This window comes from Oryctolagus cuniculus, chromosome 3, assembly GCF_051225735.1.
Source record: "Oryctolagus cuniculus isolate XC-2025 breed Fujian yellow rabbit chromosome 3, ASM5122573v1, whole genome shotgun sequence".
Taxonomy (NCBI): domain Eukaryota; kingdom Metazoa; phylum Chordata; class Mammalia; order Lagomorpha; family Leporidae; genus Oryctolagus; species Oryctolagus cuniculus.
Window position 1 is genome coordinate 20,464,325 of NC_142869.1, and position 23,569 is coordinate 20,487,893.

The window sequence follows — 23,569 nt, forward strand, 5'->3', positions numbered from 1 at the left end:
CTTAAATTTGAGATTCAGATTCTGAAGCACCATGGTGTCATGAGAAAAGAGTGTAACTTCAGGGGCTGGTGCTGTGGTACAATAGGCTAAGCCTCCAACTGCAGCACCTGCATCCCACGTGAGCACCGGTTCGAATCCTGGCTGTTCCACTTCCAACTCAACTCCCTGTTAATGGCCTGGGAAAGCAGCAGAAGATGGTCCAAATGCTTGGGTCCTTTCACCTGCGTGGGGAACCTGGAAGAAGCTCCTGGCTCCTGGCTCCAGATGGGCCCAGCTCTGGCCATTTCAGCTATTTGGGGGAGTGAACCTCTCTCTGTGTCTGTAACTCTGCCTCTCAAATAAATAAATAAATCTTTTTTTATTTTTTAGTGTATAACTTCAGAGTATAAAAACTCCAGGTGCCAATTTTAACTGAGCCCACAGGCAAATTGCTTTACTTCTAAAGCTGAGCCTTGTGGATTTGTCAAGTGAGAATAATAGCGGCCACGCCCAGCGTGGTCCTGTGGGGATTTTCATTAATTGTGTAAAGCACCTGGCACAGAGGAGAGACTTGGCGCATGTCAACCTGTGGACACACACTGGCCGCCACTGCCAAGTCAGCCTGGCAGAGGAGGGTCTCATGAAGGGTTGGGGGAGGCGGCACTGCAGCAGGGGCGCACCTGATCCCATGGTGGGCAACACCGGTTCACACTGGTCAGATCTGTACTGCATTCGTATCTGCTAGGAGGAGAAAGGAGAAGGAAAGTGGCAGAGCTAATCAATGGTTACAAAGGAGAGCCCCTGTGAGAGTTTTCCTTTCCCTTGGAGAAGAGAAGGTTGAAAGCGAATTTAACACCTCTTCAAATCCATGCACCATAAGGGGCGCTACCACAGGACAATGGCCCCAACCCCTAAGGCCAGAGTTGAATTTGCATCAGAGAGGGAGGTGGGAAGGCAGATGCAACCCGAGGCAGGACTTCTCTAGGAGAGAAGTTGGGCTCCGCGACATGACCTCGGAAGGTGATGCATTTTCTTTCTCTTGGCTCGTCAACATCGAGAGCGCCTGATGGATTTGGGTGCTACTGCTGGGATTGGATGGTCTGTCCCAGGAACCTGAAGGGGGTGGGGCGCAGAGGGGAAGCCGCTGAGAACAGTGCAGGGGGAGGTCTTGGGAAAGACAAGTTAAAGCACTTGGAAGACTTCCAGGGGAAAGCAGCAGCAGTACTCTAGGACGAGGAAACAGGGCACCTGAGCGCTAGGGTAAGGAAGAGCGGACCCCAAGGAGGCCAGGGGGAGATGAGCCACCCCTCCACTCCTGGGTGGAGCCACCCGCCCTGCCCTTCTGTGGGCCTCGCTTTGCTTTGCTGTAACAGCCCCTGCTTAGATTGAGCACTTTTTGGTATCCCTTCCAAACTGATCCAGTCTGTGAAAAGCTACTGCAGCCCAAACCCAGGTAGCGCCGGGTGGCTGAGTCCTGTACCGGGAGGGTCCGTGCACCTGCACGGGCAAAGGTTGGCCCCAGGGCAGACCATGGGCTTGAATCCTTGCTCCACAGCTCCCAGCAGGTTGCTTCTCTTCTCTCAGCTTCCATGTCCTCCTTTGTAAAATGGGAATGATGGTAGCTCATTCGACTGTTGTGACTTTAAATGACACAAAGCTTGTAGAATCCTACATATAATCAAGTAGCGGCCACAAACCAGCTGCATAAGCACCAACCAAATGGCACCTGCTGTGTTGATATTGGAAGAATGAGAACTTTTAAGCCCCATTTCTCCTTCTTCTGTTTCTATCCTTACTGATTTAGTAGAATAGATCACAGCCAAAGCGGATAGTGGATGCCGCGGCGGAGCTTTGGTTGGCTTTTAACCTGCTGCTTTTTTTCTCGCTTTGGTAGATGGGGTCCTAATTCGCTCAGCTTGCTTGAACGTCCTGAATTAAAATTTTCCTCAATTAAAATACGTGGCCCCTGGTTGAATCTCTGGCCGCCTCGACCTGGTCTCCGGCCTCTTTACCTTGCAGAGTAGAACTAAGAAAGCCATTATTTGGCAGTTCTGGGTGCCAGTGGCTTCAAGGCTTTCTGGCTTTCTCAGCAAGCCCCGGTGCCAGGGGCACTTGGAGACGCTTCTTGGTGTTCCGTGGGCGCTCCCACATTAGCAGCCAGTGTCTGCATCTTGACCCGTGCCCCCCATGCCCTTCATCTCGCGTGTTTCCATGCTGTTACCGACTCACACACACACCCCCATCTGACTCCTCGGAAGGCTGCACTCCCCACTGCTAGTTTCCCACCCAGCAGGCCGTGGGAAGTGAGCCCCGGGTGATTTTGAACCCAGCTGCGCCGAGCGGAGGGCAGGTCGGCTGCCTCCGGGTGGGGCACCAGGTTAGGAGCGGCCTCCTGTCTTTTGGGTTTGCTTCCCCGCAGGGGACACCGTGGGCGGCCGTGCGGTCCGGCCACTGCCCCCCGCCCCTCGCGTCCGGCCGCGCCGTGGGTTGCGGTCTCCGTGGGGGTGGCAGCTCCTGTCCGGGAGGTTTGCGCCTGGCGGGGCACCCCGGAGCCGCGAGGCGTGGGGAGGCGAGGCCCCAGGGCGGGGTGGGGCGCGTCCGGGCGGGGAGGGTAGACTCGGGCAGTGCATGGGGGTGCAGAGGGCAGCGGGCGGGCGGACGCGCGGCCGAGGAGCGAGCGGGACCAGGGCTGGCCAGCGCCGAGGCCGCCCGCCCGAGGGGGAGGAGGCTGCGCTGCCCTCTGCTGCAGGTTCGCTGTCGAGCGCACAGGAGGCAGGGACATGGGCAGGGTGCGGTCTGCGCGGGGCCCGAGCCCGGATCTCTCCCATTTCCCCTCTCACTCGGCCCCGGGCTGCGCCACGGACGGCAGCAGCTCCCGCTCCGCCCGAGCCGCCTGACCGCCGGGCCGGGGTGCTAACCGCGGGGCCCTCCAGCCCGCCGGCCCGGCCAGCCCAGCCCAGCCCGGCGGCCCGCAGCCCCGCCGCCCGCCGCCCCCCGCCGCCGCCGCGTTGCCAAAACAAACGGGCCGGCCTATTTATTGGCGTCCGGCGAGCCGGGCAGCTCAGAGTCGAGGCGCCGAGGGGGACAGCGCGCCGCCACCAGCCAGGGCCCCGGGCCCCCGCCCCGCACCTGAGTCCCGCCGGCCCTGCGCCGCGCCGCGCCGCCCATGGCGCCCCCGCCTGGAGCCCCCCGGAGCCACCCGGACGCCTGAGCCCCCGGAGCGCTCTCCCGTCGACCCGCCCACCCATCAGCCCACCCGGCGCCCTAGCCCGTCGCTCTCCCGGGTTCCCCGGCCATGTCTCCCGCCCGGCTCCGGCCCCGACTGCGGTTCTGCCTGCTCCTGCTGCTGCTGCTGGTGCCGGCGGCACGGGGCTGCGGGCCGGGCCGGGTGGTGGGCAGCCGCCGGCGGCCGCCGCGCAAACTCGTGCCGCTCGCCTACAAGCAGTTCAGCCCCAACGTGCCCGAGAAGACGCTGGGCGCCAGCGGGCGCTATGAAGGCAAGATCGCGCGCAGCTCGGAGCGCTTCAAGGAGCTCACTCCCAACTACAATCCCGACATCATCTTCAAGGACGAGGAGAACACGGGCGCCGACCGCCTCATGACCCAGGTGAGCGCGATCCGCCCTCCCAGTGCGCCGCCGCCGAAGCACCGCCACCTGCCCGGCCCTGCCCGCCCCCCCTGGCACCTTTTCTCCGCTGCCTGGCACGCCCCCCTGGCACCTGCCCCTCTCGCCAACCCGGCTGCCTCCTGTCCCATACGGGCCGGCCAGGGGTCTCGGCGGGAATGTCGCCCTCCTGGAGCCCGCCGGAGTATGTGAGAAGAGAGCGCCCCGCTGGCCAAGCCCCACAGCCCGGCAGGTTGGCGGCCGTGCCTCGGCCCCGGAGTGCTGGCAGCTCGGGCCGGACGCTGCTCCCGGAGGCACCTCGACCCACGCGGCCCCTCCCAGCCTAGCCTCCCTCGCTGCGGTGCCGCTCTGCTGTCGAAGCCGCTCGGCACCCCTGAGGCTGAAGACGCTCCGGGCGCCGAGGGCCCCGTGGACTTTCCTCCCCCCGCGAGCTCTGGGTTCTCTGCGCTGCCGGCTCCTGGAGCAGGGTCCCCGTCTGGGTCTGGGTTAAGGAACAGCCGAGAAGAGTTGAGCGGGAGGCGGAGGCGGAGAAGGGAACCCGCTGGGCGAGCCCACGTGTCTGTCCCTAGGGCACAGCGGCGCGGCCGCGGCTAGGCTGCGGTTAAAGGGTGGGGTGCCGGGATCTCCGGGCTCTGGGACCGAACTTGGGGGACCCCTGGGCTTGGGTATGGGAACGGGAAGGAGTGGAAGAGAAGGCAGGGATGCCGAGGGAGGTTGGGGGCAGAGCCAACTCCAGGCTCTGCACTCCCGAAGCAGGACCCCGCGCTCCGCCAGTCGCAGGCGCGCAAACTTCCTTCCCCGCAGCCCGATGCGCGCTGAGAGAGACCTCCGCTCCCTTCCTCTGGGGTCTCCCCGGGCTTGCCCAGCAAGCGGGCAGCCGGCTTTCTAGACCTTTTAGGAAGAGCAGCTAGATCACGGCCTTCAGCATGCGCCCTGGCGCCGGGGCTGGCCGGCCAGTGTCGGGGCCGAAGGTTGGCTGGTGGCCGGGCCGGGCCGGGCGCCGAGGAATGCAGATAAGGATCCGGACCACGGGCTGGGCAATCATTGACAGCGAGCGCCCAGGCTCTGGACCCAGGGAGGGTGGCGGTGGGGAAGAAAGGGGCGGGAAGCAGGGCGGCGGCGGGGGGGGGGGCGAGCGGAGGTGGGGGCTAGAAGCTTTGTCACAAAGACCCGGAAAGAGCGCCCAGGGTTCCCTCCCCGGGCAATGAGCTCCCCTAGCCAGGCTGCGGGTTGGGGAGGACCTGCGGGCTTTGGGTTGAAGCTGCTGTTGACTCCCGGGAGGCCGAGTCCAAGGGTCTCTGGGGCCCCGGGCTCCGTGGGGTGGGGCAGGCGGAGATCTGGGCTGCCCGCACGTGGCTGCACCTCACACCTTTAAGCCCAGCACCGGCGGAAGGGTGCTTTCCCCAGCAAGCCAAAGCCCTGGCCTCCGCACCCCTCCCCGCGGTCAGCTGCCCTGGACCCAGCCACGCATGGGGCCTCAGCGTCGGATGGTGTCTCCAGCCCTCCCCCTGCCCATGGCTCTAACCCACTCCACGGGAGGAGGATCGTGGAGATCAGAGAGAAGCTCAGTTTACTGAATTCTCTCTCCTATAGGCGCGGCGCACTGGGCCAAGGTGCTGAGGTCTCTGGGATTAGCAACTCCGTGTGCTCCTGGACAGAGGGAGACGCCTCACAACGCCCCCCAGGGGGGAAGGGGGAGCCCAAGCACTAGCCCACCGACTTTTGGGTCTCCCGCCGCTGCATCCTGGTGCGGGTGCCGGTGGCTTTAGAATCATAAGAGGGGCTCAGCAGGAATGCTCTCTGAGCACTCAGAGACCCAAGAAAGCCCTGCAGCCCCCCTCCAACACACGCTCCTGCGCTGCCGGGGCGCCCTGCACCTGCCGTGCCTCCAGGGCCCAGGGTCCGCGGGCCTCAGCCCTGAGGCTGCGGTGACACCTACTGGGCACCTCGGGCCTTGCACGCCTCAAAGGCGAGCCGCAGGCGGTCGGCTGGGCAGCAACCCTCGCACTTCCCGGCCGCCGGGCAGCCCTCCTTCCCCCTCAGACAGGACTGGGGGCCAGAAGGGGGCAGCCCCACCAGTGGAGTGACCGATCCCCCGGAGCAGAGGGGTAGAAAGCACAGCAGGGAAGGACTGCCCTAGGGCGCGCCGTGTGCCGCCACCTTGGTGGCGCCACCATGCGGTCCAGGTCACGGGGCGGGGCGGGTGGGGGGCGGATGCTAGGATGGGAGCGAGCACGCTGCGGGCCTCTGTGCCTAGGGGAGCGGGGAAGAGCACCCTCTCCGTTTTTCCAGCTCCAGTGGGTTCGGTGGGAGAGTCCAGGGCGAGGCTGCAAGCGCACCTGCGCCCGGGCCGGCTCCTCTCCCTTAACCTGGCCCTGGTCCCTCTGGCAGCGCTGCAAGGACCGCCTGAACTCGCTGGCCATCTCCGTGATGAACCAGTGGCCCGGCGTGAAGCTGCGGGTGACTGAAGGCTGGGACGAGGACGGCCACCACTCGGAGGAGTCCTTGCATTATGAGGGTCGCGCAGTGGACATCACCACGTCCGACCGTGACCGCAATAAGTACGGACTGCTGGCGCGCTTGGCAGTGGAGGCCGGCTTCGACTGGGTGTATTACGAGTCCAAGGCCCACGTGCATTGCTCGGTCAAGTCCGGTGAGCTGCTGCCGGGGAGCTGGGCCCGGGGTCGGGGCCGCAGGGTGTGGGCAGGCAGTGCAGTGCCCGCTGGGGCCAAGAAGGTGAAGAGGCCTGCCCGGGGAAGGAGGCGGGGCCCTGGGGGAAGAGGACATCGGCGGCGGCGGCGGCGCTCCCCGCGGCTGCTCGCCACGGCCTGCTCCTCCGGCTCCGTGCCTGGTAGTGTGGAAGGATCCTAGGGAGACAGGGCCACTGGCCGTCTGCAGTCCCGAACCTGCCTCAGCAGGTGCACGACAGAGCAAGCTGGACGGGACGGATGGAGGAAGCCAGGCTGTCAGACACCACCGCCTCCCCACCCAGCCTGGTGCAGGACAAGGCTGGGGGTGGGGTCAGGGGCCAGGGTGTGCCCAGACACCAGGCCTGGAGCCCAGAGGTTCAGAGCCCAGCAACTCAGCTGCAGGTCAGAGGGGGCGCAGGCGACCCAACCTCTTCACCAGAGCCCCAAAGCTGGAAATTCTGGGGCAAAGCCAGCTACGAGAGCCAGGAATAAAAGTGGACTCAATAAAGTGGATTTTTCTAGATTGGCCGCCTTGTTGATCAGAATTGGCAGGCACCGGGGCCTCACCTGCTCCCTCCTACACCAAGTCCAGCCGTGGGTGCTCCCTCTGGTTCCTGTGTGGGTCCCAGGCCGGCTCCACACTGGCATCAGGAGTAGTTCCATTCACAGACCCGGCACAGAGACCGGGCCCGCCTTTTGGCGTTGTCGGTCCTGGCTGAGCTCCCGGTGGTGATCCCACAGCCACAGCCTGCCCCTTCTGCTCGGCTCTTCCCCCACCAACTATGTCTACTTCAAGTCACAACCCCCTTCACCTGCAGACCCTGGCCCAGGCCCAGTGGCCACTTCCATTCATGACTCCTGCCCCCAAGCACTGTTCTGCACCGCCCCCCCCCCACTGATGCCACTGTGTCCTGCCCCGCACAAGACCAGTATGTGAACTGAAGATGGCAATCGTGTCCTCACCCCTGCCCGCCCTGCCCCGCCCATCACGCTGAGTCTGCCCCAGGACTCTGTATTGTGCCCCCTGAGCTGGCCCCACCCTCCCTTCCAGGGGTCAAGGGGCCTACCCCATCGCGTAACTTGGGGTGACAGCCTGAGAAGACAAATTGGGGGGGCATCTGAGCAAGGACATCTAGACCCCAGAGGAGCTAAGTGACACCCCCTCTCCATGAGATTGCGGCTTTCCTGGTTCAAGTCACAAGTGACCACCGCCTGGCTCAGCTGGCCTCTGGCCTCCAACTGTATCAGTCTTGTCAGGATGGGAACAGCTCCAGGGGTCACCGGGGCCTCGCCAGGACCCTTCTGTTCTCGTCCACGGGGTCCTGAGCCCCAGTAGGACCTCTCATTGGCAAAGGATCAGGCTGGGGAGCAGGGGCCAGAAGATCACGGTGTAGGTTGGGGGTTCAAGCCTGCCTAAGTGGGAGGAAAGGGCTGGAACCTGGGGAGGTCCCCGGGGAGCAGGAGGTGCCATGCTGGGCTGGGGGTGTCCAGGTGAGGGGTATGGAGCGGGACTCAAGCTCCCCACCAGTAACACCTTCCTGTCCCTTCTTCCCACAGAGCACTCGGCCGCAGCCAAGACTGGTGGCTGCTTCCCCGCCGGAGCGCAGGTGCGCCTGGAGAGTGGCGCACGCGTGGCCATGTCAGCCGTGAGGCCGGGAGACCGGGTGCTAGCCATGGGGGAGGACGGAAACCCCACCTTCAGCGATGTACTCATTTTCCTGGACCGCGAGCCTGACAGGCTGAGGGCCTTCCAGGTCATCGAGACCCAAGACCCTCCACGGCGCCTGGCGCTCACCCCGGCCCACCTGCTCTTCACGGCCGACAATCGCACAGAGACAGCAGCCCGCTTCCGGGCCACGTTCGCCAGCCACGTGCAGCCTGGCCAGTACGTGCTGGTGGCCGGGGTGCCGGGCCTGCAGCCTGCCCGAGTGGCGGCTGTGTCCACCCACGTGGCCCTCGGGGCCTACGCCCCCCTCACGAGGCACGGGACGCTGGTGGTAGAAGATGTGGTCGCTTCCTGCTTCGCGGCTGTGGCTGACCACCGGCTGGCTCAGTTGGCCTTCTGGCCCTTGCGACTGTTCCACAGCTTGGCATGGGGCAGCTGGACCCCGGGGGAGGGTGTGCACTGGTACCCCCAGCTCCTCTACCGCCTGGGGCGCCTCCTGCTGGAAGAGAGCAGCTTCCACCCACTGGGCATGTCCGGGGCGGGGAGCTGAGAGGACCCCGCCACTGCGCTCTGGAACTGCCACGCTGGGTCCCAAGATCCCCCTTGCCAGGAGAGAGCCCTGGCCCCGGAAGAGACCTGAGCTGGGGACACTGGTCCCTGCCATCTCTTGCCCCCCCGCCCCGAGATACACCATTGACCTGGACTGGACACCGCCAGCATGCCCTGCCCCCCTCCATGTGGTGTAGCAATAGAGGTGTCAGCTGAGCTGGCAAGGGGGGGCCGACTGTCCTATCACAGACACCTTGAGGCTGGCCCGGTGGCTCACAACCCCGCCAGCTCTCACTCCGGCTTTTCACACCCTGCCTCGTGCCCTTCCGTCAAAGGCCAGCTCCCTCTGGCCTTTCCTGGGGCCTGGTTTCTGACCGCAAGGTGAAGAGGTTCTGCCCTCACGTGGGCTTGCACCCCAGTTGATGCTGCTAGAGTGCCTGGGAGCCGGCAGGGAGCTGGCTGCACTCATGGCCGCCCAGAACCAAGGAGGCCCTGGGGGTGGGGCAGCCAGGCTGGCCGTCCCGAGGCAGGACCTCCTCCCTGGCTACACTGCTCCAAGCACAACCCGAGACTTGCTGGCAGCCGGCAGAATTTCTGTGTTCAGGCCGATGTGACCCGAGTGCCTGCAAAGGGGGTGGGGGTGGGGTCCACATGTCCTTGCCACCCTCGCCCAGGCTAAGCTCCCTTTTCTGCTGAACGATGACCCCTACCCCCTCCTCCGGTCAGTCTCCCCCACCTTATTTATTGGCACGGAGGGGGGAGCCCATGGGAATATTGGGGGGTTGTTTTTGCCTTTTTTTTCCTTTTGTAATAAAAATTATTTAAGTTGGTAGAGCCACAGAGTCCAGGACGCTGAAGGGAGCCAACAGGCTGAGCGTCTGGAGCCACGAACAAGTCTGACCAGGGCTTCGCTCCCTGCTTGGTGAGCATCTGCTCACCGCATCTTCCAGCGCTCCCCCTCTCTGCAGACCCCTCACCCACAGGCTCTGCAAAGTCTCAAAGGAAAGCTGGCCACAATTCACACTCACACACTGACCCTGGAGCTTGCCTTAACGTGGTTCACTGAGAATGGCGGTAATGAATTCATGGTCATTTCGCTCATCTAGAACGCCCCAGGCAAGGTACTTTCCGCTGCTAACTCTGGGCTTTCTCAGAGCCTGAGTTTCTGGGTCTTCGCTGTTGGTCGTGGGCCACAGTAGGAAAAGATTCTGGGAGAATTCACATTTGCCTCATAGCTCATTCTGGACAACTCAGAGGCCCCTAACCTTGCGGTTCTCAAACTTCAGAATCATCTGGGTCACTGGCCCCCACTTGCAAGATTCTGCTCCAATGGGTCCCGTGTCAGGCCCAGGTACTTACTTACACAAACCCTCTGAACATGGCAGGTGGTCAGTGGCCCACCCTTTGAGAAACACTGCTTGGTCTGGAGGAGGCCAAGACAGACCAGCTGCTCCTTCACTGTCTCCCATCCCTCCATCCCGAGGCGAGATTTTCTGTCCTGACTATGGATGAGCTAAGATTGCAGGTTCAGCCTGTTGCAACAGGCCATGGCGGCTACAGAACACCATGAAAATTGCAAATGGTCCCAATGAAGGTCGACCTGGAGTGCCGTGTCCATTGTTAAAGCACGCCACTGCCCTGGTTCTAGCCTCCTATGGAGATAGGTGATCTCCAGGGAGGAGAACTCCAGAGACACCCTCATGGCTCTGGGGCCGGGGTGCCCCGAGGAAAAGAGGCCTCCAGGGGCTACGGTGATGACTGCTGTCCCTTGCTGAAGACTCACCCCTGCGAGGCCTCACTCCAGGTCTTCACACTGAGCCGCTCATTCTGTTCTCATAACAACCCTACGTGGTGGATACTTTAAATAGTACCATTTTCCAGACACACACACAGGTTGAGTCGCTCAGCCAAGATCGCACAGCAAGTGGCAGAAGCAGGATTTGAGTCCTTCCAGTCTGGCTGTCAGGGCCACTGTTGTACCACAAGGCTTTTCAGAAGGTGACTCCCAGCACTTCCGGTCCAAACATCTGCTCGGTCAGCATCTCTAGAGTGGACCCATCTCTCTGAGGCACTCTCCAGGCTCACAGGGTCCCAAGTGTCCGTGCACTCATTTATAATGAGAACTGTGAGGTCAAGGTCAAGGTACTCTTACCCACTCATTCACACAGTCTCCCTCTGTAGACATTCTAATAACAGTTGGCATGAGTATGGGTATGTGGAGTGGATGATTCTCCAGGTCATGGAAGTGGGGGGCAGGGGGGAGGGGGGAGAGTGCTACTGCCAATGGGCCTGGGGATACTTGGTTCAGCAGAGCCATGTGGTGTCCCCACACCTTCCTGTTCCCGCCTCAGCCAAAGATTCAAGACAGAGAGACCACAAAGACTGAACGAAAGACTTGGTCTGAATTCAGCATCTCAAAAGCTCCACCTTGGGCTGGGGGTAGGGCCCTCAGCTTTCCTGGGGATCCTGGGCCCAGATCTGAGGACACAGGGCCAAAGGGAGACAGGGAAGACGGCCTGGAAAGTCATCCTTCACAGCTTCAAGGTGAGGGCTCTGATTCTTCCCCAACTCGCACTGCGGCAAGACCTGTGCAGAGAGGGATGGTCACCCACCACCCAGGCACCTACTACCCCAATGCCTGCCCCTCCCCTTGGGCCCAAGCTCAGCCCTTCCAAGGCTGCTGAATCTGCAACCGTGGTCTTCATTCACTCCACGTTTACCAGATGTCCTCGTGCTGGGCACTGGGCACGGCCTGCAGGGGAGAGGGGAGCATGGAGGACAAGGATTCCACACCACGTGCTGAGTGCTGCCACTGACAGTCTCACAGGGGCTCTGGCAGGACTGGGGAGCAGCTGGTGGCCTGGACGTCCTCCTGAAGGCGAGGGTGCTAAAACTGGGGCAAGAAGGTGTTTGTCTGGCAGGCAGGAAGAAGGAGAGGATCCAGGCTGAGGACCCGTAAGTCAAGGGCTTGGTGGCTGGAGTGAGCCTGGGGGGTTTGGAGGAACAACCAACAGGCCAGTGCCGCAAAGCAATGTGGGTGCATGTACACTTGGCAAAAGCTGAGTTGGAGAGATGGGAGGAGTCAGGTAACCCTGAGCTTGGCCTCAATCCCAAGGGTCTGGGGATGTGGGGGGCACAGGGCCAGACTACTTCTGAAAGTCGCCTACTACGGATGGAGGCCAGGCTAGAGGGGCAATAGTAGAATGAGGGAGTCCATTTACTGGGGGGGAAGAAGTTGATGACCTGGACTGGGGAGTTGGCCATGGGTGACAGAAAGAATGTGACATATTGTAGGCATTCAGGAAATAGAACAGACAGGGTAGAAACCAAGGTTGGGTGGGCAGTGGGGGAGAGGAGAGGGCCCAAGTCAACTTGGGGGTCTTGAAGCGTGAGATACTACTCCCCTACCCTGCACCCTGCACCCTGGCCTGTGGACCCTCCTTGGCCCCAGTGGCGACACTTGTAAAGGTGTTGTCCAGGGCTTTCCCATCCAGGCAGGTAATTTGAAAAGTTGTTGGAAAAGTGGACTCAAAAGATAAGTTTATTTTGGTGCAAAAAATGTTGAAATCCAGGCATAGTTTTTACATAATATGCATTTCCCATGCATAAAAAAGATTCATTTTATTTATTTGAAAGGCAGAGTTACAGAGAAAGAGGGAGAAACAGAGAGAGAACCTTCCATCCACAGGTTCACTCTCCAAATGGCCACAAGGTCAGGCCAAAGCCAGGAGCCTGGGACTCCTTTTGGAGTCTCCTGTGTGGGTGGCAGGGACCCAAGTACTTGGGCCATCTTCCACTCCTGTCTCAGGTGCATTAGCAAGGAGTTGGATTGAAAGTGGAGCAGCTGGGACTAGAACTGGTGCACGTGTTGGATGCCAGCCTTGCAGGTGGTAGTTCAACCTGCTACACCACCAAACCAACCCCTTTCATGAGCTTTTTAAAGACCACTCAAACACAGCCAGATTCATGCTGTGCCTGTACCCCCTGCACCCTTCCCCCAGTTTGGAAAATGCATGGGGAGAAACTCAGAGTAGCTCCTGTTAGCCCAACCCAGGCCAAGTGCAAGGCCTATGCCTACTGTGCAAGTCCACGGGTCCCCAGGGGCACCTGAAGAAAGTGAGACTGAGTGATGGGGTCCTGGAGGCAAAGTTGGAGGGACCTCCAGAACTGCCAAGGCCAACTGCCCTTCACACAGGAGCCCACTGCAGCCGGGTGCCCTGACACGACGGTGCTGGGTCCTCTCCACAGACACTCTTCCCCAAGCTGTGCTGACCACCTCTTCTCGGACTGGGAGAGCCCCAGTCACTGCTGGGCACAGCTCTGAAGCAGCCACAGCGGCCTGCACTTGCCCCTCTCCCCTAACACGTGGGCCTCCCCTAACAACCCACAATGGTTTTTGTCAGTGAGGGGCCCTGTGCTGGGAGGGGCTGAGCCAAGCACAAGAGTCCGTCAGGCAGTGGGGCCTGCTGTTAGCATCTGAGAGCCCTGTGTGAGAACAGGAAACAGGTGCCCTCCATTGAGAAACTTAGCACAAAGTGCTTAAAGATTTCCAAGATGGCACTCCCCGTGGCTGATGGTTGATGCTGGTGGTCAGCTTAGAGCTCACCTTGGCAGTGGACCAGAAACCCTGTGGACCATGGACCAGAAGCCCCATCTACAGGCGAGGAGCAGCCGAGGTGGGCCCAGACAGAAGCTGCACAGCCATTTCTGACCTGATTCAAGGCTGACTTGGCTCCTCCATAGGGGGATGACAAAGAACGCATGGACGCATCTTACCCACTCTGACCCAGCTGGGTCCCCTCACAGCACCTAGTACATTCTTCCTCCAGGACTACCTTTTCTGTTAGGGTTTCGGCCACTTTCAGCTCCATCAGAGCCTCTAGGTTGGGGGACAGGGGTTACCTCCCCTCCCACCTCCTGGGGCGGTGACCCAACAATTCCCTCTGCCCTGGATTGGCTGCAGTATGGGACCTAGGACTCTGTTAACAATGAGGACTCTGTTAACAACGTGTGATTTGGGCCAAATGACTTCCCTTCTCTGGGTCTCAGCTTCTTCACTCACAAAGTAGGAGTTAGGAGCACCCTTCCCTCATAGGTGTTAGGGTTTTAAAAAGACAATGTAAATAGCACACATGGGCCATAGCGGGTGCCCCCCAGTGAGGAAGACTCAGGGCTTGGGTGGTTGGGTTGGAAGTGTGAGGAGAGGAGGCTGAGGAGAGCTGGGCTGAGTCCTAAGGCAGAGGCAGGGCTGAAGGAGTTGGTGGGGTGGTGCCCTATGGCCCCCCCAGGGCAGCTGTACCTCCCAAAGCTCAACTTAACACACCCCAGCCTGGTTCTCAAAGCCTCTTTGTTCTGCAGGCTGGGTCTGGCCAGCTGGGATCTGATAAGGCCTTGTTGGGGAGATAGCAGCCCCACCCCACTCCTGCGAGGGCCAGCCGCCCTGCGTCCCACCCAGCCACCTCGCACGCACACACGCGCGAATGCACACACACATCTGCCCCAGCTGTCCAGGCCTGCCCCTCATCCCCACCCCGAGCTGCAGCAGGACTTGATTTTGGGGCTGGCCCTGCAGCCCATTAAAGATTCCTCTCTTGCACCTGGGGACAGAGCCCAGGGAAATTGGTACCCCCTCTTCAGAAGGATAAGCGAAGTCTCCAACAGGGAAACTGACTTGCCACCCCAATCCCTGTCAGAAGGTTTCCCGCACCATCCGGTAGCGGCTCCGGTTGCTGGAGTCTGACCTCTGAGGGCTTCCTGCGGGGGCACTTCCAGCCACCTCTTCACTCTGCCCCTGCCATGGGCATGGGTTTCCCTCTCGCCTCCCATTTCTTTGTTTCCTCTCCTGGCACTTCTAGCTCAGGCTACGCAGGCTCCTAGTTCCTGAGTGTGTCGTGAACTTGCCCTCCACCCATCCATTCCTGGTGGATTTCACACCCCCTGAAAATCCAAAAGCCACCTCCAAGAAGCTGGTCCTTGAGTATCCTGCCCAACCCCTGTGGATGGCTCTGTTCTTCCTCCAGTGTCTCACTCTACCCAGCTTCCCTCCCAGCCTTCAGCCCCAGAGCAATCAGGGGGCTGCCAGAGGCCCACCAGGATTAGTTTGCTATTGTACAAGTTGTACACTGCACAAAAGTTTTAGGCCAGGCAGACTGGGAAGCTGAAATTCTGACATGCTCTGGGCCCCAGAATGCACGTCTTTTTTTTCTTTTTAAGATTTTATTTTTATTTACTTGGAAGGCAGAGTTACAGACAGAGAAGGAGGGAGAGACAGTTTGAGAGAGATCTTCCATCCACAGGTTCACTCCTGAATGGCCACAACAGCCAGAGCTGAGCTGAGCCAGGAGCCAGGAGCTTCTTCTGGGTCTCCCATGTGGGTGCAGGGACCCAAGCATTTAGGCCATCTTCTGCTGCTTTCCCAGGCCATTAGCAGGGAGCTGGTTCAGAAGGTGAGCAGCCAGGATTCGAACCAGTACCCATGTGGGATGCTGGCACTGCAGACAGCAGCTTAATCCGCTACACCACAGCATTGGCCCCAGCATGCACCTCTTCTAAACAGACTTCCTGTTCCTGGTACCAGACCAGAGCAGCACTTTTTGCTGTTTTTCAATGGAGGGTACCTCTTTCCCAGTTGAGCAAACATCTGAATGCAACTGCGTGAGAGGCCCCCAGCTGGAATATGCCTGGTCAGACACTTCATGGATTCCTGACTCACAAAACCAGAAACGAAATAAAACACTTTGCATTTTTGGAGTAACTTCTTCCTTGGCAGTGGTAACAAGAACAAAGAACAAAAAGGAACTGGGCACTGATGAAGCCATCGCCCAAGAACTTCCAGAAACCTTTAACATGTTTTGACACATGGCTTTAAAAATGGAGCCTGCAATTGGCCTTGTAGTGCAATGGGTCAAGTCAGTATTTGGGACACCCACATCCTGTATCAGAGTGCCTGGGCTTCCAATCCAGCTTCCTGCTCATGCACACCCTGGGAGGCAGCCAGCGATGGCTCAAGTCCTTGGGTTCCTGCCACCCACGTGGGAGACCTGGATGGAGTTTCTGGCTCCTGGCTTCAGCCTGATTCATCTCTGAGTTTTGTGGGCATTTGGGGAGGGAAACCAGCAGATGGAAGATCTCTTTTTCTGTGGTGCTCCCTTTCAATAAACAAACAAATTTTACAAAAATAAAAATAAACACATCAACTTTAAAATGGAACCTTTGTAAAGCTTGGGGAGAGACGAGGGTCCTTCAAGAACTGAAAAGGCAGCATGAGAAGACACTGAAATGGCATCCACCTGGGGCAGATGGAGTTGGAGGCAAAGGGCAGGTATGGATGAGCACATCTCTCCCTACTCAAATCGGTTGCAGAAAACGTGTGTCTGCTCCTCTGGCAGGGTCTCTGATGACAACAGATTCTTGCAGTGGTTCTGGAAGGAAGCCCATGGAGCTGCACTAGTGGATTATACATGGCCAAGTGGAGAGACAGGGCGCTGGTGACTAAAAACCCCAACTGTTAAATGTTGAAGAAAGTGCTCAAAGGTTGATGCCAGACCTGGGGAGGGCGTTGGACATTCCTGTGGGCGGTTGCTGGCTTATGTACACAGAGGGCCCCTGCAAGCAGAAAGCACAGGGCCTCAGCAAGATGGGGTCATAAAGATGAACCAGAAAGCACCTGGTTGCACTAATAAACTCCAAGTGCACCTGCATCTGGCTTCTGCACACACCTCTGAATGCCAGACATAGGAAACCTCAGAGGAACACATCGAGGCAGACAATAGGGAGAGGCTGTGACTTGGAGGAGTGGTTGGGAGAGAGATGGAAAGGTTAGTGTGGGAACAGGTTTCTTGGGTTCAACCTCTTAATCCTAGAGAAGCAATAGATGTGCATGATTAGAGGGAAAATAGCAACTTTACAGTGGAAAATCCTTGCAGACACCACTTCAGCCAAGCAATCAAGGTCAACATAATCAAAAATGTGTACTGACACCGTATCCTCTCTCCTATGATACTCTGGGAAGGGTGTAACACCTCTGTGTTACTTCCCAGTATTCAAAGCTTACTCAAACCTTGAGAAATGGTGAGACCAAACTAGGAGTGTCTTACAAAATAATTGACAAACTGTTAAAAGAAGCAGGCTCACAAGAGGTCAGGAAGGACTCAGGAAACGCCCCAAGTGGAAGACACCAGAAAGCATACCAGCCAGATGGTGGGTGCAATTCTAGAGTAGATACTGCAGCAGCAAAAGGACATCAGTGAACAAACTTGGAAAATCTAAATCAATCTGCTCTTTTGTTAGTAGGGCCTAATGTACCAAGTTTAAATCTTTGACTTTGGTAAATGTTTTGGGTCACGTAAGATGTGAATCCAGGAGGCAGCTAGGACTTTCTGTACTATTTTTGTGACTCTGATGTACATTTAGTATTAACTCAAAAAATGTAAAATGTGAAAAAAAATCTAATGAAAAAAATCACATGAACTAGTCAAAGGAGTGGGCTCCCTGACTATACTTGAGTCCAAAGCAACTTCCACACTCACAGGAAGCCACGTTCCCTGAGTCTGGGGCTGTATTCTGACTCTTTTACTTAGGAGAGGGCTGTGTGGTCAGAAATTGATCAGAAAGGGTCTGAGGAATTAGAGGATGGAAAGCAATAGAATAACAATATTCTTCATTTATTTGGAACTTATAATGAGCCAGATGTCATGCTAAATTCTTTAAATTTTTCTCATTCAAACCTCACCACCTTTGAGGTAGCTGTCAGAGTTCTCCCTGTTTACAGATGTGAAGACTGGCTCTTACAGCAGGGAAGAGACAAATTATACAGCCCATGGTTGTTGGGGTTGGGATTCAAATCCAATCTTCTTAGCTCCAGAGCTGTTTCCTAACCACTCCACTGTACTGTCTTCATGGGGGTAGCTTCATTCTGTTCATCTCTCAGGATTTCTAGACTGGATTGGCTGAAAGAACAGGAGACAGAGGCAGGAGGAAGGAGGAAGGGGATGGCTCAAGATGGGCTGATCAGCTGGCGCTGTCCATGGTGCTGGTCAGAGAGACAGTCATGTAGCTGCAGAGCTGGCAGGAAGCGGTGTAGGGGAGGGCGTCCACAGAGAAGGGACCCTCATCAGACTAGAGGGAAATGAGCAGTTGGATGTGGTAAGAACTCTTCCACCAACGAGGAAGAAGCCAGAGATGGAGATACTTCAAGTTGAAATAAGTAAATATATACAGTAGCCTGTGAGGTAGGGATTTGTCCTCATGTCTGACTTGCCACTAGTACAGGTAGCTATACTGATTGGTAGCAGTGGGTAAAAACAAACAAAAAAAGCAACAAAATCAAACAAACAAAAAACAGTCACTGGGCCCTCCACTTTGGCTGTTCACTCCTTCCATCTCCAGGCTTCCTCATGACCTAATAATTAAAGGGTTAAGGCCTGGTGCAATGTGGGCTTCCAAGACCTTGATTCAGCTCAAAGGCCTGAGGGTGTCCTTTCTCACAGATCAGCACCCATACCTTAATAATTGTTAGGTATTTTGGGTGCCACTTTCTTTTATCTCCATTTTACAAGTGAGGAAAGTGAGATTTGGGGAGGTTTAATGATTGCCTAGCATTGCTCAGCTACTAGAAGTTGGAACAGAACTTGAACTTGAGTATTTCAAGAGCAAACTCCATGTCCTTTCCCCTCCATTCCCCTACTGTTGGCCTGTGTGTTTTCTCCCCTGTGGTGGGGACAATGAATAGAGGCAATAAGTTATCTAGATGGCTTAGGTTGGTATTTGGATGTTAGAAATTCTATGCTGAAACCAAAAGAATGGAATTTTTTTCCTTTGAACTCTCTTGACACGTGGTAGTCTACTCCAAAATTTTCACCAGTTTTGTGCCCTGGGAGCCTCTTCAGCCTGGAGGTACTACCCATCTGTTAAAACTCTCCCATCCCAACAGTTACAAGGCACCATGGCCTTCTAATGCAGAGTGCTCCATACTTGCTCCTAGATCTAGCCCAGAACTATCCCAGGGGCTTAGCAACAGTGTCTCCCTCTCTACCCACTAGCTGGGCTGAGATGACCTGACCTAGGCATTCTTCAGGTCAAGAGCTTCGGTGGAAAGCCCCACCTTCTCACCTCCCTTCCCCAAGGACGTTTGAGATGCAGACCTGTAGCAGCACTCAGTAGAGTGCATCCAGGGCAAAGGAAGGTGGCAGAGCACTAAGGACTGAGGCTGAGGGGACTTTCCACCTGGACAGCAGGGCATCTCCTTCCATCTTTCTCTGCCTCAGAGAGCAGCAGGGCAGGCTCCTTCTTGGTGAAACAAATGAGAACGACGTGGAGAGAAGGATTTCCCACCTCTCCAGGGTGCAGCAGAGAGGCCAGGAAGGGGAGGGTGCACAGAGTGAGTGAATGGCTTATCTGCAGGGACCTTCCCCTTAGCAGGTGACCTTCCTGGATCTGTGTATCTGACTGCTGATTGCTTGGCACAGGCCTGGTCATTCTCTCTTCACACCCACTTTTGAAGATTATCCTAGGCACCAGATGAGGAAGCTAAAGTTCAGAAAGATCATGTGACTTACCCAAGGTCAGACAACCAGTAAGCAAGACTCTCAGGATTAATTCCAGGTCTGTCTGATTTCCCAGCCCAGCCTCTGTATGCCATGAGGAGTATGGGAAGACACTTGGAGAAAAGGCTGAGGAAGGTAACTTTTACAGACGTGGAAGCCCAGCTTCCAGTCTAGGAGGATCTGAGGCTGTCTCTCCCCACTCCCAACTCCCCCCCCCCATCCTTTTTCCTTTCTTCTACATCCTGATCCTCCTCAATGTCCTAAATCATCACCCACCTTAACCAAACAGCACCTTCCCTTATTGCCTTTTTGGGGTCCACGGAGGATAGGATCAGGGCCCAGCACCTATTATCCCCTGTGGGTTCTGGGCTCCTGAAAGGGGGACTTCCAAAGCAATCCTGGCTTCCTCTTGCCCCTCCTCAGGCCCAGTTCCCTGCCATGCCTCATTCCATGCTGTTCCCCGCCCTGGATAAAGTCCAGCAGGCGGTGCCTTCCCTGGGAGTCCCCCATGTCAGCCAAGATCATTGGCCAACAGGGCTCCCAGGCAGAAGCTAGAATTCCACTGAAGAAGAGCCCACAGGGCAGAAACCATCTACTTTTATGGTCCCAGGCCCAGGATCCACCACGGTGCGGACAGTTGAGAGCTCAGGAGGAACACTCCCTAGAAGCTGACACAGGGACACATGGATTTTCCTCCACCTCGGGGTTTTCTTGCTGGGATTCCTGAGGCCACCACCAAACTCCACCCCCAGAGCAGAGTTTGCTCCTTATTTTTTTTCAGCCTCAGACTAGACAGGTCCTTTTCCTTGTCCCTGAGATCCAGCTGAGTCAGGGTGACCATTTCAAAAAGAACTTAGGGAAAAACAAAAAGGAGATTGTTAAAGAAACTACAAACAGCACGAACATCATCATGTCCAAAGTATGGGTTTCAGATTCTGAGAGTCCTTTTAAAACCTGGGAAAGCACACTGACTTCCACAGTCCTGGATTCCAGGCAAGCTGCAGGCCTGGTGTGCTGGGGTTAAGTCAGTGGAGGTGCCTGGGCTGCCCCTCCCCCTAGTCCTGGCCTCCCCTGGCCATGGGGTCTCCCAGGCCAGCTTGGAATACTTTGCCCCTTCAGGCTGTCTTTCAGAGTCCGCAAGCCCACTCCAAGCACCCCACAGTAAGACCTTACTGTCTGGGTTTACCTCCAGACTGCCGATGTCCCCTCTCCCTGACTATACCCCCAGCCCTCCAACCTGAGAAGAAAAACATCCGCTTCCTGGACAGTGAAACATCTTTGATTGCTCACGAAGGAACTTTGAGACTCCACATATCTAGACATCTTCAGCCACAGACACACACATGCAGGTGCACGCACTCGGCAAATGGTCAAATGGGCTTCCCCCAGTCCACATTATGTGTAACGATTTTTCCTTCATGCATTAACCTTCAGGTCCCCTCAAAAGAGCCGCTCGTCTCAATGTTGAACATGAAGAAATGCTCCTGGCCCAAAAGCACCAACGTTCTTTCCCACCCACAAAGCAAGATGCAGATTAGAAGTTACCACGGACTGTCATTTTTTAAAAGATTAATTTATTTATTTGAAAGGCAGAGTTGGTGGTGGGGGGGAGATCATTCCCTGGTTCACTCTCCAAAGGGCTGGATCAGGCTGATGCCAGGAACTTCTTCCCGGTCCTCCACGTGGGTGCAGGGACCCAAGCACTTGGGCTATCTTCCTCTGCTTCCCCTGGTGCATTAGTAGAGAGCTGGATCAGACTTGGAGTAGCCAGGAGTTGAACCGGTGGCCATATAGGATTCCCGCATTTAGGCGGCGGCTCACTGCACTTCAGCGCCAATACTCATGGGCTGGTTTTAAGTCGACAACTGCGGTTGAGGATCTGACCCTATATCACCAGCATGTGTGTGAAAAGATTCACAGACTCCCATTTGGGTGACCAGTCCGCCCAGTAACTTTCTATGAATTTGGTTGTGAACTAAAGTCGCCATTGCTGGGGCCTCACGACAGCTAGGGGATTGGATATATCGGGTTGCGACTGGTAGAAGCCCAGAGTGGCTACTAGCAGGGAAAGTCAAAGAATTAAAGCTGACGGTAGGCGCTAAACGTAGGTGGGGCATTCGCTTTCTATGAAGCTTGGCTCATTCGGGCTGCCGTCGTTGCCCTGGGACACCAAGAGACGCTCTGTCCTGCGCGTCCTGTATCTATGGAGACGGCAACATGGCGGCGGTGTGAGTTCCGAGCGTTGGTCCCGGGATCCCAGAAGTTGCGCGAGTGACCAGGGAAGGTATGGGTCCCGGGAGACAGCCTGTTATAGGAACTCGTGGTCAGGGGTCCCCTGCATGCGCTTCCGAGAGCCCCGTGGGACTGACGTGGGCGAGATCCATCAGCCGGAGGATCCCGAAAGAAAAGAGACGCGGCTCTAAGTCTATTTTCTGTCCCTTCATTTTACCCTTTTCTTACCTTTTCCCTCAACGACTCGTCACTTTTTCCACTGCTCAGTTTAGGGATTTTTTTTTTTTTGTCAGAGAGCAGGCGAGTAAAGGAAATTTATAGGAAAAAATTTAATCCTCGAGATTAAAAAATCGGATCGAAACAAACCCAAACATCCTCACTTGCCCAGTGACTCCTCGCAGGGTAAACCTTTTGGAAGAGCAGCAGGCTAATGTGGACGCTGTGGTTAGTGGTAGTGACGTGGGTTTGTCACATCAGTTTGTGAAATGGGGTCATCTTCATTTTACAGGTGAGACGGAGATGGAGGAACTTGTCTGAGGAGATGCTGGACCCCAGCTTCCCTCGCCCCAGGACCGATGCCAGAGCCCCCAAACCCTCTGAGCCTCACTGGGCCCGCCTCGCACCCCGCTGTTCCCCATCTCCCTGGGGTCGTTGCGTGTGTCCAGTGGAGGCTTCTTCAGAAGCCCAGAGCACAGGGGGATGGGTGTGTGTAGAAGTCCCCGAGGCCAGAGCCACTCCTCAGTCAGCCGGACTGCAGAGCCGCCCAGTGGCGGAAAAGTGAGGGACTCTTCTCCCTGTCTCCCCAGCTTGCGTTTCTTTGAGTCCTTCTGAACGCCCACCTCACATGTGAACGTAAGAGTCGTCCCTGTCTTCTCCAGCGTCCGGCACAGGGGCTGCCCCACAGTAGGCGCCCAGTAAGCACTTTGTGAAAGGAATGCGCGAGTGAATCTGAGATGGTCCCCTCCAGAGGGTTTGGAAATGCTGCCGGTGAGCAAAAACTGAGCCCACAGAGTCTCCCTCTGGGGCGGAGGTGTCCAGTGGAAGTGTGTGAATTCCCACTGTAAAGATAATGACTAAATCCGAATGCCTTCTAATAAGGAGCCGAACCGCAGGCTTGAAAAGGGATCATTTTAGGTCAAGTGGCGGGCAAGTCACATGAAATCATAAACCATTGTAGGGATTAAAATAGTTGTAAAGACCTTACAGTACTTCCTGGAATAGCAGTTATGGAGCTCTGTGTGCTTGAGATGCAGGTACTCTGAACTGAGTTCTGTGGCGTGAAGTATCCAGATTGCAAAGACTTAGTGGGGAAAATCTGAAACAGCTCCTTAGTGACTCCAGATTGGTTATATAGTAAATGAATAGTATTCTTTGATATGGTGGATTCAATAAAATATATTATTATAATTAATTTCACCTGTTGCTTTTGAGTTTTTTTCATGGTGGCTACTAGAAAATTCTAAATTGCGGCTGTGGCCCGTGTTCGATCTGGGGAAGGTGATTTGTGGTGACTTGTGGGTGATGGCTCCAAAATGAATGCAAAGGGAAGTGAGAGCTGTATCTTTTTGGGGGGGGGGGCTCCTGGGAGCGGCCTGCGCGGGGCTGGCCTTGGTATGTCTGAGGTGGGGGGACACTGTGGGCCCAAAGCACGTAGCCTTGCAGGAGGCAAAGTCACACAAGCTGGGGATGACAGAGGGGGTCAGCTGGAGGAAGCAGGGATTTGAGGGGATAGAGCCAGAGCCCGTTGGAGACATTTCGAATTCCCTAAAGCAAAACCTAGCAGCCTTTTAAGCAGTGGCATATGCACCACGTATATTTGCATCCATCTCCCCGCTGCAGTCCATCTGGGGGTCCCTCAGCTTTAGAGATGCATTCATTTATCCTTGGACTGCTCTGATGTTTCAGCGAGTGTTGACTTTCAACCTGGATTACAGGTGGTGCCCTGGTAGAAGGAATCCAGAGAACCAAGAACCCGCCTGCCTCACGTGCCTCTTCCTTGCCTCTTATTCCTGCTCCCAGGAGGCAGGACACAGTCAGAGGAAACAAGGGAGCAGAACCCCGATAAAGGTAATGTGCGTGCTGGGCCATGCCGCGTGTGGCCACAGAGGGGCGTGGCCACGTGGGCCTCACCCCAAGTCCCTCTTTCAAGCGCCTTTCCCAAGTCCCAAGACTCCTGGACAAAGCCCTAGATCCGTATCCAGTCTCATTGCTTGTGGTGCCCCCTTTCCCCCGTTGCCATGGCTAGGAACAGACCCCCCTCCTCCGTGTCAGTGATGCCCACAGC

The 23,569-nt window shown here is 56.9% G+C and overlaps 2 protein-coding genes across 10 annotated transcripts in view; both read left to right on the plus strand.

Annotated features, from left to right (window-relative positions):
* The first annotated feature begins 2,618 nt into the window (after nt 1–2,618).
* Nucleotides 2,619–9,343, plus strand: IHH (Indian hedgehog signaling molecule). Of its 2 annotated transcripts, none has more exons than XM_089328983.1 (3): nt 2,619–3,586; nt 5,996–6,257; nt 6,523–7,058. In XM_089328983.1, exons 1-3 carry the CDS (start codon nt 3,275–3,277, stop codon nt 6,831–6,833), a joined length of 885 nt encoding a protein of 294 aa, XP_089185109.1. In that variant the 5' UTR covers nt 2,619–3,274; the 3' UTR covers nt 6,834–7,058. The 2 variants fall into 2 exon arrangements, with proteins under 2 accessions (XP_089185109.1, XP_008257406.1); XM_008259184.5 differs by lacking the exon at nt 6,523–7,058 and adding an exon at nt 7,852–9,343 and having other exon boundaries at nt 2,627–3,586.
* Nucleotides 9,344–21,176: 11,833 nt separating this feature from the next.
* The window catches only part of CFAP65 (cilia and flagella associated protein 65), a 36,239-nt gene continuing 33,846 nt past the window's right edge, over nt 21,177–23,569 (plus strand). The window contains exons 1-3 of one of the 8 annotated variants that reach the window (XM_051848148.3): nt 21,177–21,337; nt 22,092–22,272; nt 23,305–23,352. In XM_051848148.3, coding sequence (XP_051704108.3) covers nt 22,264–22,272; nt 23,305–23,352 — 57 coding nt within the window. In that variant the 5' untranslated portion in view covers nt 21,177–21,337; nt 22,092–22,263. Of the gene's footprint in view, nt 21,338–21,793; nt 22,273–23,219; nt 23,353–23,569 lie in introns of those variants that run through there. The other 7 variants (XM_051848150.3, XM_089329837.1, XM_089329840.1 and 4 more) reach the window with 7 other exon arrangements.